General features: G+C 41.8%; 1 protein-coding gene across 1 annotated transcript in view; it reads right to left on the bottom strand.

Annotated features, from left to right (window-relative positions):
- Positions 1 to 15,286, bottom strand: part of kcnq3 (potassium voltage-gated channel, KQT-like subfamily, member 3) — a 186,556-nt gene that overhangs the window by 48,315 nt on the left and 122,955 nt on the right. The window contains exon 6 of the mRNA XM_041841454.2: positions 4,781 to 4,954. Coding sequence (XP_041697388.1) covers positions 4,781 to 4,954 — 174 coding nt within the window. The remainder of the gene's footprint in view (positions 1 to 4,780; positions 4,955 to 15,286) is intronic.

Raw genomic sequence — 15,286 nt, 5'->3', positions numbered from 1 at the left:
AGCAGCGCATCCTCTCTGCTCCCATCCTGACACTACCAACGGCGGATGAACCTTTTGTGGTGGAGGTAGACGCATCAGAGGTTGGGGTTGGAGCTGTCCTGTCTCAGAGGGGTGAAGACAAGAAGCTTCATCCTTGCGCCTTCTTCTCTCACCGGCTTACCCCGGCCGAGAGGAATTACGATGTGGGGGATCGTGAACTCCTAGCGGTTAAGATGGCATTGAAGGAATGGAGACACTGGCTCGAGGGGGCTTCTCAACCGTTTCAAGTGCTTACGGACCACAAGAATCTGGAGTATATCCAGCAGGCGAAGCGGTTGAACGCCAGACAAGCTCGATGGTCTCTTTTCTTCAGCCGATTTCAGTTTATCCTCACCTATAGACCCGGGTCGAAGAATCTCAAACCGGACGCCTTGTCACGAATCTACTCTCCTGCCATTCGAGAAGATACTGACATGACTGTCCTTCCGGCCGCTAAGATCGTGGCTCCGATCTCGTGGCAAGTGGAGGATACCGTGAAACAAGCTCAAGCCATCGAACCGGGCCCTGGAGGAGGTCCTGCTAATCGGTTGTTTGTTCCCAAGGCAGCAAGGTCCCAAGTCCTTCGGTGGGGGCACTCCTCTCGCCTCACCTGTCACCCGGGCGTAGGCCGCACCTTGGAGTTCATCCAGCGTAAGTTCTGGTGGCCCACCATAAAAGAAGACGTTGCCACTTTCATCAAGGCCTGTTCCGTGTGCTGCCAGGGCAAATCTTCTCACCTCCGCCCTCAAGGACTCCTTCACCCTCTATCTATTCCCCCACCGACCCTGGTCCCATATCTCGTTGGACTTTATTACTGGCCTTCCTCCGTCCCATGGTAATACTACGATCCTAGTCATCATCGACAGGTTTTCTAAGGCGGCCAGGTTTGTTCCTTTGACCAAATTACCTTCTGCCAAGGAAACAGCTGAGTTGGTGATTAACCATGTGTTCGAGTCTTTGGGATTCCGCAAGATATGGTTTCCGACAGAGGTCCCCAGTTCGCCTCAAGGTTTTGGAAGGCCTTCTGCCAACTCATAGGGGCCACGGCCAGTTTATCTTCAGGGTACCATCCGAGTCCAATGGCCAAACTGAGAGGATGAATCAGGAGCTGGAAACCACCCTCAGATGCATGGTTTCCAACAACCCGTCCACTTGGTCATCCTTCATTGTTTGGGCCGAGTACGCGCACAACACCTTGTGCTCCTCCTCCACTGGTATGTCCCCGCATGAGTGTCAGTTTGGCTATGCACCTCTATTGTTCCCGGACCAGGAGGCAGAAGTCAGAGTGCCTTCAGCCTCGAGGTTCATCAGACGCTGTCGGCTTACGTGGAAGAAGGCACGTCTTAATCTTCTGCGTTCCTCTCAGCAGTACCAACGACAAGCCAACAGAGGTCGCCGTCCCGGTCCTACCCTGTACCCCGGCCAGAGAGTATGGCTCTCAACTAAGAACCTACCACTACGGGTGGAGTCTCGCAAGCTGTCCCAGAGGTTCATCGGTCCCTTTAAGATTGCCAGGAGAGTCAATCCCGTTACTTTTCGCCTGCACTTACCCAGATCCCTTAAGATCAATCCAACATTTCACATTTCTTTATTAAAACCTGTTGTTTTTCTCCCCTTATCCCGGCAGGCAGACCTCCCCCCTCCGCCCGTGTCATCGGTGGCCAGTCGGCTTATACCGTCCACCGGATACTGGATTCCCGCCTGGGTGCAGCGGTCCTGGCAGTATCTGGTGGACTGGGAAGGCTACGGTCCCGAGGAGCGCTCCTGGGTTCCTGCCAAGGACATACTGGACCCTGACCTCATTCGTCAGTTCAGGGCCCTCCACCCTGAGAAGGCTGGTAGGAACGTCAGGAGCCGTTCCTAGGAGGGGGATTCTGTCAGGTTTTGGCCATGACTGTTCGGGTTTTGGTCACTAGATGTCCCCATTGCACCTTTTTTGTACCTTTTGTTTTTCTTGCTCTAATTATTGTTTGCACCTGTAGGTCATTCCCTTGTTAGTATTTAAACCCTGTGTGTTCCTCAGTTCCTTGCTCAATGTTTGTAGTTAGCATCCAGCCCCAGCCTTGTTTTATATAGATATTTCTCTGGTGGGATTTTCCAGAGGTTCTCTGGTTTAGTTCTTGTGTTTTGTTTGAGTAGTCTTTTGAGGTTTGTTTTTCCCTGCTGTTTTTTACCACTTTGTGGAGTTTCTTTTGTTTTTTGGAGGTTTTCCTCTTTGTGCCTCTTGGCTTTATTTTTGGACATTGTGGATTTAGTTTCTTTGCCTGAAGATTTTGTTCTTTAATTAAACCACCATCTCTAGTACTGCTGTGTCTGCCTCATCCTCTGGGTTCTGACAATTATTAGTGACTGTTTCTTGCACCGGGTCGTGACACCTTAAGTGAACTTCACAAAAAAAAATAAAAAAAATCTTGGTATTTCATTACTTTAACAGAACATTTCCTCAAAATGGTGTGGCATTGGGAATGTTCTCAAATAGTTCAGAGATCATTCCCAATACCACACAATTTTTTTGAACATTCCCAGAATATAGTCAAAAATGTTTTTAAATAGAACCTTGTGGGAACCTCCAGGAAACGTTATGTTGAAGTACTGACATTCTCCCAAAATAATGTTGTTTCCTAAAGTTCTCTGAACTATTTGAGAACATTCCTTACATCGCATCATTTTTGAGAACATCCAAAAATGACATTAAATAGAACCTGTAGGAAACGTTATGTTGAAGTAATGAAATTCTCCCAAAATGGATGTTGTTTCTTATAGTTCTCTGAACTATTTGAGAACATTCCCAATGTCACACCATTTTGAGATTGTTTTTAGAATATTACCTACAATTAAATTAAATGTAACAATGTGGGAACTTATAGGAAACATTCAGTTAAAGTAATGAAATGTAACAAGAAAATCATGTTTTTTTTCAAGTTCCTTAAATGTGCTGAGAATGTTCCAAAGCCAAACAACTATCCTGCAACATTGTATGCAAAAATAACCATAGTATGTAAAATAACCATAGTAGTGGTGCGTGGGTCAGCTGTTTGTTCACCCGCACCCGCCCGCAATTGCTAATATCCCATCCGCAACCGCCCAACTATATGTATGTGATAAAGTGAAAATCTGAGGCCTGCACCAGACCCTAACTCGCTAACATGGAAAATGCACTGTAGGCTACAGTCAGAGACAGCGGAACTATTTTTTGACAGAGGTGCAGGATTTATTTTTTGCCTGATTTGTATATGTTTCTGCTTATAATTTCCGACATTTTGGTCAGCTATTTGTTAGTCAACTTCTCTACAATTAAATACATGCAGCTTATATTCTGTCATTATACACTGAGTGTACAAAACATTAGGACCACCTGCTCTTTCCATGACATAGACTGACCAGGTGAATCCAGGTGAAATCTATGATCCCTTATTGATGTCACCTGGCAAATTCACTTCAATCAGTGTAGATGAAGGGGAGGAAACAGGTTAAAGAAGGATTTTAAAGCCTTGAGACAACTGAGACATGGATTGAGTATGTGTGCCATTCAGAGAGTGAATGGGCAAGACAAAATATTTAAGTGCCTTTGAACAGGGTATGGTAGTAGGTGCCAGGCGCACCGGTTTGAGTGTGTTAAGAACTGCAACGGTATGGAGGCAGGTTACCTTAGTGTTGTTCTTGGGCACAGGGACTATGGTGGTCTGCTTGAAACATGTTGGTATTACAGACTCAGACAGGGAGAGGTTGAAGATGTCAGTGAAGACACTTGCCAGTTGGTCAGCGCATGCTCGGAGTACACATCCTAGTAATCCGTCTGGCCCTGCGGCCTTGTGAATGTTGACCTGTTTAAAGGTCTTACTCACATCGGCTACGGAGAGCGTGATCACACAGTCGTCCGGAACAACTGATGCTCTCATGCATGTTTCAGTGTTACTTGCCTCATAAGAAATGCTTTATTATGCAGGAGTTAATATTAAGGCTATGTGAGTGGTTATAGACCTTCAGTCAGTGTCCAGATTTCAGTTTCTATTCAACCCATCTGAACAGTAGGCTACAGTTCCCTTGACATGCCATAGGCCTATTTGAAGTCCCCGTTTTGTGACTGTCAAATTTGTATAGCGCCTCACAATCATCACACATAACATAGCCGGCACTGCTATCATCCTCTTTTACCACTTCACCAAATCTTTCTCAAACATGACTTTTCTGACCATCTCTTTTCTTTATTTTCAACTCTCCATTTCGCAGCTTTTCTCTAATTGAATTAAACTCCGACATTGTCCTTTTTGCCGCCATGAATAACGTTTACTTTTTCTGCCATTCCCAAAAGCATTTGGCGATTGGCGTGTAGGCCTATTTGGCGTGCGTACAGTTAGGCCCTGAAGTTTAGGCTTACGCACTAATGCCAGGTAGTCTAAAATAATGAAAGAAAAACCTTAATATAGCCTATAGATATAAATTGCACAATAATTATACATTTATGGATTTTTTAAGGTATTGTTTTCTCTTTTTTCAACCCACCCGCCACCCACCCGTCCTTCATCCACACAATATTTAATTATCCTAAACCCGCCCGCCCCGCGGATATAACCTCAGGGACTGTGGGTTATGAGTCAACCCGCGCATCACTAAACCATAGGGCAACCACGCTCTCTAGGAAACATATGGTTCTTAGGACTTTTTGTGCTAGCTGGGAATATACCAGGTCAGTTGGCTGAGATTCTCTTTTAAACAAAGACCTGGGATGGTACCAACTATGGGTCTTTCTACAAATACATACCAGGCCCCACCACAGAGCGTCAGCATATGTGTCAAAGTCCTGGGGTTCGGGCTTAATGGTGGGGCTATCAGCGTCCGACACCTCCATGGTGACATCATCCTTCTCCACCAGGTACACCAGGAAGGAGGCCAGAATGAGGGACAGGAAGCCAATGTACCAAGCAGTGATCAGCTCCTAAAAGCCAGTCACACAGAAACATACAGTAAGAGTTCTGATGTGTATTTAGGGACGTGAAGCGCTCGGAACTTTGCAGATTGAAATACGTACAATGAATAGAGTCGACAAGATTCCCTATTCTATCTGACAAACAATTTATGTTCTACACAATTCATTTCTATCTGAACGCTTCACCCTCCTGAGCAGGTGCCTGGGTGTGTTTATTAGGCACCCAAAAGAAGTTATCATTTCTGTTTTCCGTTGGAAATTGTTTTCCACTCCCTGCCCTAATGAACATGACCCAGCACACACATAGATGGAGTTGGATCAGGGCACTTTGTCTGATGGAATTATGAGGACTCCATGACTTACATAGATGGAGTTAAATGAGGACACTATACATTACATCTTCAACTCCGGTACTGGAGAGCTACTGGGTTCAGCTTTTGTTCAGCTTTTCTGTGCTTTTAAGTAATGAGAACTCCGTCAGACCTGAATTCAAATACTATTTTAAATTATTAAAAATACTTAATCTGCACTTCATTGAGCTTGCTTGTTGCAATGGAACCAATAAAAAAGTCACAACAGTGGAAACCCCGCCCATCTGGCAGTTAAGGCAGGCTAGGGCCAACACTCAATAAAGTATTTGAAAGATTTCAAATAGTATTTGAACCCAGGTGTAGACTCTATACCTCAGTAGCTGGAGTAAGAGTATATGAGGACACTGTGCCTTACTGTGTGTGTCGATGGAGTATAAGGACACTGTACCTTACTGTGTGTGTCCATGGAGTATAAGGACACTGTACCTTACTGTGTGTGTCCATGGAGTATAAGGACACTGTACCTTACTGTGTGTGTGTAGATGGAGTATAAGGACACTGTACCTTAATGTGTATGTAGATGGAATATAAGGACACTGTCCCTTACTGTGTGTGTGTTTAGATGGAGTATAAGGACACTGTACCTTACTGTGTGTAGATGGAGTATAAGGACACGGTACCTTACTGTGTGTAGATGGAGTATAAGGACACTGTACCTTACTGTGTATGTAGATGGAGTATAAGGACACGGTACCTTACTGTGTGTAGATGGAGTATAAGGACACTGTACCTTACTGTGTATGTAGATGGGGTATAAGGACACTGTACCTTACTGTGTATGTAGATGGAGTATAAGGACACTGTACCTTATTGTGTGTAGATGGAGTATTAGGACACTGTACCTTACTGTGTGTGTAGATGGAGTATAAGGACACTGTACCTTACTGTGAATATAGATGTAGTATAAGGACACTGTACCTTACAGTGTATGTAGATGGAGTATAAGGACACTGTTCCTTAATGTGTATGTAGATGGAGTATAAGGACACTGTACCTTACTGTGTGTAGATGAAGTATAAGGACACTGTACCTTACTGTGTGTAGATGGAGTATAATGACACTGTACCTTACTGTATGTAGATGGAGAATAAGGACACTGTACCTTACTGTGAATATAGATGTAGTATAAGGACACTGTACCTTACTGTGTGTAGATGAAGTATGAGGACACTGTACCTTACTGTTTGTAGATTGAGTATAATGACACTGTACCTTACATGTGTGTAGATGGAGTATAAGGACACTGTACCTTACTGTGTGTAGATGGAGTATAAGGACACTGTACCCTACTGTATGTAGATGGAGTATAAGGACACTGTACCTTACTGTGAATATATATGTAGTATAAGGACACTGTACCTTACAGTGTATGTAGATGGAGTATAAGAACACTGTTCCTTACTGTGTATGTAGATGGAGTATAAGGACACTGTACCTTAATGTGTGTAGATGGAGTATAATGACACTGTACCTTACTGTGTGTAGATGGAGTATAAGGACACTGTACCTTACTGTGTGTAGATGAAGTATAAGGACACTGTACCTTACATGTGTGTAGATGGAGTATAAGGACACTGTACATTCATGTGTGTAGATGGAGTATAAGGACACTGTACCTTACAGTGTATGTAGATGGAGTATAAGGACACTGTTCCTTACTGTGTATGTAGATGGAGTATAAGGACACTGTTCCTTACTGTGTATGTAGATGGAGTATAAGGACACTGTAATTTACTGTGTGTGTAGATGGAGTACAAGGACAATGTACCTTACAGTGTATATAGACGGAGTATAAGGACACTGTACCTTACTGTGTGTAGATGGAGTATAAGCACACGGTCCCTTACTGTGTGTAGATGGAGTATGAGGACACTGTGTCTTACTGTGTCTGTATATGGAGTATGAGGACACTGTGTCTTACTGTATGTAGATGGAGTATAAGGACACTGTTCCTTACTGTGTGTAGATGGAGTATAAGTACACTGTACCTTACTGTGTGTGTAGATGGAGTACAAGAACACTGTACCTTACTGTGTGTAGATGAAGTAAAAGGATAATGTACCTTACTGTGTGTAGATGGAGTATAAGGACACTGTACCTTACTGTGTGTAGGTGGAGTATAAGGACACTGTACCTTACAGTGTATGTAGATGGATAATAAGGACACTGTTCCTGACTGTATATGTAGATGGAGTATAGGTACACTGTACCTTACTATGTGTAGATGAAGTATAAGGACACTGTACCTTACTGTGTGTGTAGATGGAGTACAAGGTCACTGTACCTTACTGTGTGTAGATGGAGTATAAGGACACTGTACCTTAATGTGTGTGTAGATGGAGTATAAGGACACTGTACCTTACTGTGTGTAGATGGAGTATAAGGACACTGTACCTTACTATGTGTATAGATGGAGTATAAGGACACTGTACCTTACTGTGTATAGATGGAGTATAAGGACACTGTACCTTACTGTGTGTAGATGGAGTATAAGGACACTGTACCTTAATGTGTATGTAGATGGAATATAAGGACACTGTCCCTTACTGTGTGTGTGTGTAGATGGAGTATAAGGACACTGTACCTTACTGTGTGTAGATGGAGTATAAGGACACGGTACCTTACTGTGTGTAGATGGAGTATAAGGACACTGTACCTTACTGTGTATGTAGATGGAGTATAAGGACACTGTACCTTACTGTGTATGTAGATGGAGTATAAGGACACGGTACCTTACTGTGTGTAGATGGAGTATAAGGACACTGTACCTTACTGTGTATGTAGATGGGGTATAAGGACACTGTACCTTACTGTGTATGTAGATGGAGTATAAGGACACTGTACCTTATTGTGTGTAGATGGAGTATTAGGACACTGTACCTTACTGTGTGTGTAGATGGAGTATAAGGACACTGTACCTTACTGTGAATATAGATGTAGTATAAGGACACTGTACCTTACAGTGTATGTAGATGGAGTATAAGGACACTGTTCCTTAATGTGTATGTAGATGGAGTATAAGGACACTGTACCTTACTGTGTGTAGATGAAGTATAAGGACACTGTACCTTACTGTGTGTAGATGGAGTATAATGACACTGTACCTTACTGTATGTAGATGGAGAATAAGGACACTGTACCTTACTGTGAATATAGATGTAGTATAAGGACACTGTACCTTACTGTGTGTAGATGAAGTATGAGGACACTGTACCTTACTGTTTGTAGATTGAGTATAATGACACTGTACCTTACATGTGTGTAGATGGAGTATAAGGACACTGTACCTTACTGTGTGTAGATGGAGTATAAGGACACTGTACCCTACTGTATGTAGATGGAGTATAAGGACACTGTACCTTACTGTGAATATATATGTAGTATAAGGACACTGTACCTTACAGTGTATGTAGATGGAGTATAAGAACACTGTTCCTTACTGTGTATGTAGATGGAGTATAAGGACACTGTACCTTAATGTGTGTAGATGGAGTATAATGACACTGTACCTTACTGTGTGTAGATGGAGTATAAGGACACTGTACCTTACTGTGTGTAGATGAAGTATAAGGACACTGTACCTTACATGTGTGTAGATGGAGTATAAGGACACTGTACATTCATGTGTGTAGATGGAGTATAAGGACACTGTACCTTACAGTGTATGTAGATGGAGTATAAGGACACTGTTCCTTACTGTGTATGTAGATGGAGTATAAGGACACTGTTCCTTACTGTGTATGTAGATGGAGTATAAGGACACTGTAATTTACTGTGTGTGTAGATGGAGTACAAGGACAATGTACCTTACAGTGTATATAGACGGAGTATAAGGACACTGTACCTTACTGTGTGTAGATGGAGTATAAGCACACGGTCCCTTACTGTGTGTAGATGGAGTATGAGGACACTGTGTCTTACTGTGTGTGTATATGGAGTATGAGGACACTGTGTCTTACTGTATGTAGATGGAGTATAAGGATAATGTACCTTACTGTGTGTAGATGGAGTATAAGGACACTGTACCTTACTGTGTGTAGGTGGAGTATAAGGACACTGTACCTTACAGTGTATGTAGATGGATAATAAGGACACTGTTCCTGACTGTATATGTAGATGGAGTATAGGTACACTGTACCTTACTATGTGTAGATGAAGTATAAGGACACTGTACCTTACTGTGTGTGTAGATGGAGTACAAGGTCACTGTACCTTAATGTGTGTGTAGATGGAGTATAAGGACACTGTACCTTACTGTGTGTAGATGGAGTATAAGCACACGGTCCCTTACTGTGTGTAGATGGAGTATGAGGACACTGTGTCTTACTGTATGTAGATGGAGTATAAGGACACTGTTCCTTACTGTTTATGTAGATGGAGTATAAGGACACTGTACCTTACGGTGTGTAGATGGAGTATAAGGACACTGTTCCTTACTGTGTATGTAGATGGAGTATAAGGACACTGTAATTTACTGTGTGTGTAGATGGAGTACAAGGACAATGTACCTTACAGTGTATATAGACGGAGTATAAGGACACTGTACCTTACTGTGTGTAGATGGAGTATAAGGACACTGTACCTTAATGTGTATGTAGATGGAGTATAAGGACACTGTCCCTTACTGTGTGTGTGTGTAGATGGAGTATAAGGACACTGTACCTTACTGTGTGTAGATGGAGTATAAGGACACGGTACCTTACTGTGTGTAGATGGAGTATAAGGACACTGTACCTTACTGTGTATGTAGATGGAGTATAAGGACACCGTACCTTACTGTGTATGTAGATGGAGTATAAGGACACGGTACCTTACTGTGTGTAGATGGAGTATAAGGACACTGTACCTTACTGTGTATGTAGATGGGGTATAAGGACACTGTACCTTACTGTGTATGTAGATGGAGTATAAGGACACTGTACCTTATTGTGTGTAGATGGAGTATTAGGACACTGTACCTTATTGTGTGTGTAGATGGAGTATAAGGACACTGTACCTTACTGTGTATGTAGATGGAGTATAAGGACACGGTACCTTACTGTGTGTAGATGGAGTATAAGGACACTGTACCTTACTGTGTATGTAGATGGGGTATAAGGACACTGTACCTTACTGTGTATGTAGATGGAGTATAAGGACACTGTACCTTATTGTGTGTAGATGGAGTATTAGGACACTGTACCTTACTGTGTGTGTAGATGGAGTATAAGGACACTGTACCTTACTGTGAATATAGATGTAGTATAAGGACACTGTACCTTACAGTGTATGTAGATGGAGTATAAGGACACTGTTCCTTAATGTGTATGTAGATGGAGTATAAGGACACTGTACCTTACTGTGTGTAGATGGAGTATAAGGACACTGTACCTTACTGTGTGTAGATGGAGTATAATGACACTGTACCTTACTGTATGTAGATGGAGAATAAGGACACTGTACCTTACTGTGAATATAGATGTAGTATAAGGACACTGTACCTTACTGTGTGTAGATGAAGTATGAGGACACTGTACCTTACTGTTTGTAGATTGAGTATAATGACACTGTACCTTACATGTGTGTAGATGGAGTATAAGGACACTGTACCTTACTGTGTGTAGATGGAGTATAAGGACACTGTACCTAGTGTATGTAGATGGAGTATAAGGACACTGTACCTTACTGTGAATATATATGTAGTATAAGGACACTGTACCTTACAGTGTATGTAGATGGAGTATAAGAACACTGTTCCTTACTGTGTATGTAGATGGAGTATAAGGACACTGTACCTTAATGTGTGTAGATGGAGTATAATGACACTGTACCTTACTGTGTGTAGATGGAGTATAAGGACACTGTACCTTACTGTGTGTAGATGAAGTATAAGGACACTGTACCTTACATGTGTGTAGATGGAGTATAAGGACACTGTACATTCATGTGTGTAGATGGAGTATAAGGACACTGTACCTTACAGTGTATGTAGATGGAGTATAAGGACACTGTTCCTTACTGTGTATGTAGATGGAGTATAAGGACACTGTTCCTTACTGTGTATGTAGATGGAGTATAAGGACACTGTAATTTACTGTGTGTGTAGATGGAGTACAAGGACAATGTACCTTACAGTGTATATAGACGGAGTATAAGGACACTGTACCTTACTGTGTGTAGATGGAGTATAAGCACACGGTCCCTTACTGTGTGTAGATGGAGTATGAGGACACTGTGTCTTACTGTGTGTGTATATGGAGTATGAGGACACTGTGTCTTACTGTATGTAGATGGAGTATAAGGATAATGTACCTTACTGTGTGTAGATGGAGTATAAGGACACTGTACCTTACTGTGTGTAGGTGGAGTATAAGGACACTGTACCTTACATTGTATGTAGATGGATAATAAGGACACTGTTCCTGACTGTATATGTAGATGGAGTATAGGTACACTGTACCTTACTATGTGTAGATGAAGTATAAGGACACTGTACCTTACTGTGTGTGTAGATGGAGTACAAGGTCACTGTACCTTACTGTGTGTAGATGGAGTATAAGGACACTGTACCTTAATGTGTGTGTAGATGGAGTATAAGGACACTGTACCTTACTGTGTGTAGATGGAGTATAAGCACACGGTCCCTTACTGTGTGTAGATGGAGTATGAGGACACTGTGTCTTACTGTATGTAGATGGAGTATAAGGACACTGTACCTTACTGTGTATGTAGATGGAGTATAAGGACACTGTACCTTATTGTGTGTAGATGGAGTATTAGGACACTGTACCTTACTGTGTGTGTAGATGGAGTATAAGGACACTGTACCTTACTGTGAATATAGATGTAGTATAAGGACACTGTACCTTACAGTGTATGTAGATGGAGTATAAGGACACTGTTCCTTAATGTGTATGTAGATGGAGTATAATGACACTGTACCTTACTGTGTGTAGATGAAGTATAAGGACACTGTACCTTACTGTGTGTAGATGGAGTATAATGACACTGTACCTTACTGTATGTAGATGGAGAATAAGGACACTGTACCTTACTGTGAATATAGATGTAGTATAAGGACACTGTACCTTACTGTGTGTAGATGAAGTATGAGGACACTGTACCTTACTGTTTGTAGATTGAGTATAATGACACTGTACCTTACATGTGTGTAGATGGAGTATAAGGACACTGTACCTTACTGTGTGTAGATGGAGTATAAGGACACTGTACCCTAGTGTATGTAGATGGAGTATAAGGACACTGTACCTTACTGTGAATATATATGTAGTATAAGGACACTGTACCTTACAGTGTATGTAGATGGAGTATAAGAACACTGTTCCTTACTGTGTATGTAGATGGAGTATAAGGACACTGTACCTTAATGTGTGTAGATGGAGTATAATGACACTGTACCTTACTGTGTGTAGATGGAGTATAAGGACACTGTACCTTACTGTGTGTAGATGAAGTATAAGGACACTGTACCTTACATGTGTGTAGATGGAGTATAAGGACACTGTACATTCATGTGTGTAGATGGAGTATAAGGACACTGTACCTTACAGTGTATGTAGATGGAGTATAAGGACACTGTTCCTTACTGTGTATGTAGATGGAGTATAAGGACACTGTTCCTTACTGTGTATGTAGATGGAGTATAAGGACACTGTAATTTACTGTGTGTGTAGATGGAGTACAAGGACAATGTACCTTACAGTGTATATAGACGGAGTATAAGGACACTGTACCTTACTGTGTGTAGATGGAGTATAAGCACACGGTCCCTTACTGTGTGTAGATGGAGTATGAGGACACTGTGTCTTACTGTGTGTGTATATGGAGTATGAGGACACTGTGTCTTACTGTATGTAGATGGAGTATAAGGACACTGTACCTTACTGTGTGTAGGTGGAGTATAAGGACACTGTACCTTACAGTGTATGTAGATGGATAATAAGGACACTGTTCCTGACTGTATATGTAGATGGAGTATAGGTACACTGTACCTTACTATGTGTAGATGAAGTATAAGGACACTGTACCTTACTGTGTGTGTAGATGGAGTACAAGGTCACTGTACCTTAATGTGTGTGTAGATGGAGTATAAGGACACTGTACCTTACTGTGTGTAGATGGAGTATAAGCACACGGTCCCTTACTGTGTGTAGATGGAGTATGAGGACACTGTGTCTTACTGTATGTAGATGGAGTATAAGGACACTGTTCCTTACTGTTTATGTAGATGGAGTATAAGGACACTGTACCTTACGGTGTGTAGATGGAGTATAAGGACACTGTTCCTTACTGTGTATGTAGATGGAGTATAAGGACACTGTAATTTACTGTGTGTGTAGATGGAGTACAAGGACAATGTACCTTACAGTGTATATAGACGGAGTATAAGGACACTGTACCTTACTGTGTGTAGATGGAGTATAAGGACACTGTACCTTAATGTGTATGTAGATGGAATATAAGGACACTGTCCCTTACTGTGTGTGTGTGTAGATGGAGTATAAGGACACTGTACCTTACTGTGTGTAGATGGAGTATAAGGACACGGTACCTTACTGTGTGTAGATGGAGTATAAGGACACTGTACCTTACTGTGTATGTAGATGGAGTATAAGGACACTGTACCTTACTGTGTATGTAGATGGAGTATAAGGACACGGTACCTTACTGTGTGTAGATGGAGTATAAGGACACTGTACCTTACTGTGTATGTAGATGGGAGTATAAGGACACTGTACCTTACTGTGTATGTAGATGGAGTATAAGGACACTGTACCTTATTGTGTGTAGATGGAGTATTAGGACACTGTACCTTACTGTGTGTGTAGATGGAGTATAAGGACACTGTACCTTTCTGTGTGTGTAGATTGAGTATAAGGACACTGTCCCTTACTGTGTGTGTAGATGGAGTATAAGGACACTGTACCTTACTGTGTATGTAGATGGGGTATAAGGACACTGTACCTTACTGTGTATGTAGATGGAGTATAAGGACACTGTACCTTATTGTGTGTAGATGGAGTATAATGACACTGTACCTTACTGTGTATATAGATGGAGTATAAGGACACTGTACCTTACTGTGTATATAGATGGAGTATAAGGACACTGTACCTTACTGTGTATGTAGATGGAGTATAAGGACACTCTACCTTAATGTGTATGTAGATGGAGTATACAGACACTGTATCTTACTGTGTGTAGATGGAGTATAAGGACACTGTACCTTACTGTGTATATAGATGGAGTATAAGGACAGTGTACCTTACTGTGTATATAGATGGAGTATGAGGACACTGTACCTTACTGTGAATATAGATGTAGTATAAGGACACTGTACCTTACTGTGTGTAGATGAAGTATGAGGACACTGTACCTTACTGTTTGTAGATTGAGTATAATGACACTGTACCTTACATGTGTGTAGATGGAGTATAAGGACACTGTACCTTACTGTGTGTAGATGGAGTATAAGGACACTGTACCCTTAGTGTATGTAGATGGAGTATAAGGACACTGTACCTTACTGTGAATATATATGGAGTATAAGGACACTGTACCTTACAGTGTATGTAGATGGAGTATAAGAACACTGTTCCTTACTGTGTATGTAGATGGAGTATAAGGACACTGTACCTTAATGTGTGTAGATGGAGTATAATGACACTGTACCTTACTGTGTGTGAGATGGAGTATAAGGACACTGTACCTTACTGTGTGTAGATGAAGTATAAGGACACTGTACCTTACATGTGTGTAGATGGAGTATAAGGACACTGTACATTCATGTGTGTAGATGGAGTATAAGGACACTGTACCTTACTGTGTATATAGATGGAGTATAAGGACACTGTACCTTACTGTGTATGTAGATGGAGTATAAGGACACTGTACCTTACTGTGTGTAGATGGAGTATAAGGACACTGTAATTTACTGTGTGTGTAGATGGAGTACAAGGACAATGTACCT

This window comes from Coregonus clupeaformis, unplaced genomic scaffold (genome assembly GCF_020615455.1).
Source record: "Coregonus clupeaformis isolate EN_2021a unplaced genomic scaffold, ASM2061545v1 scaf0021, whole genome shotgun sequence".
Lineage (NCBI taxonomy): Eukaryota > Metazoa > Chordata > Actinopteri > Salmoniformes > Salmonidae > Coregonus > Coregonus clupeaformis.
This window is presented reverse-complemented; position numbering and strand designations above follow the sequence as displayed.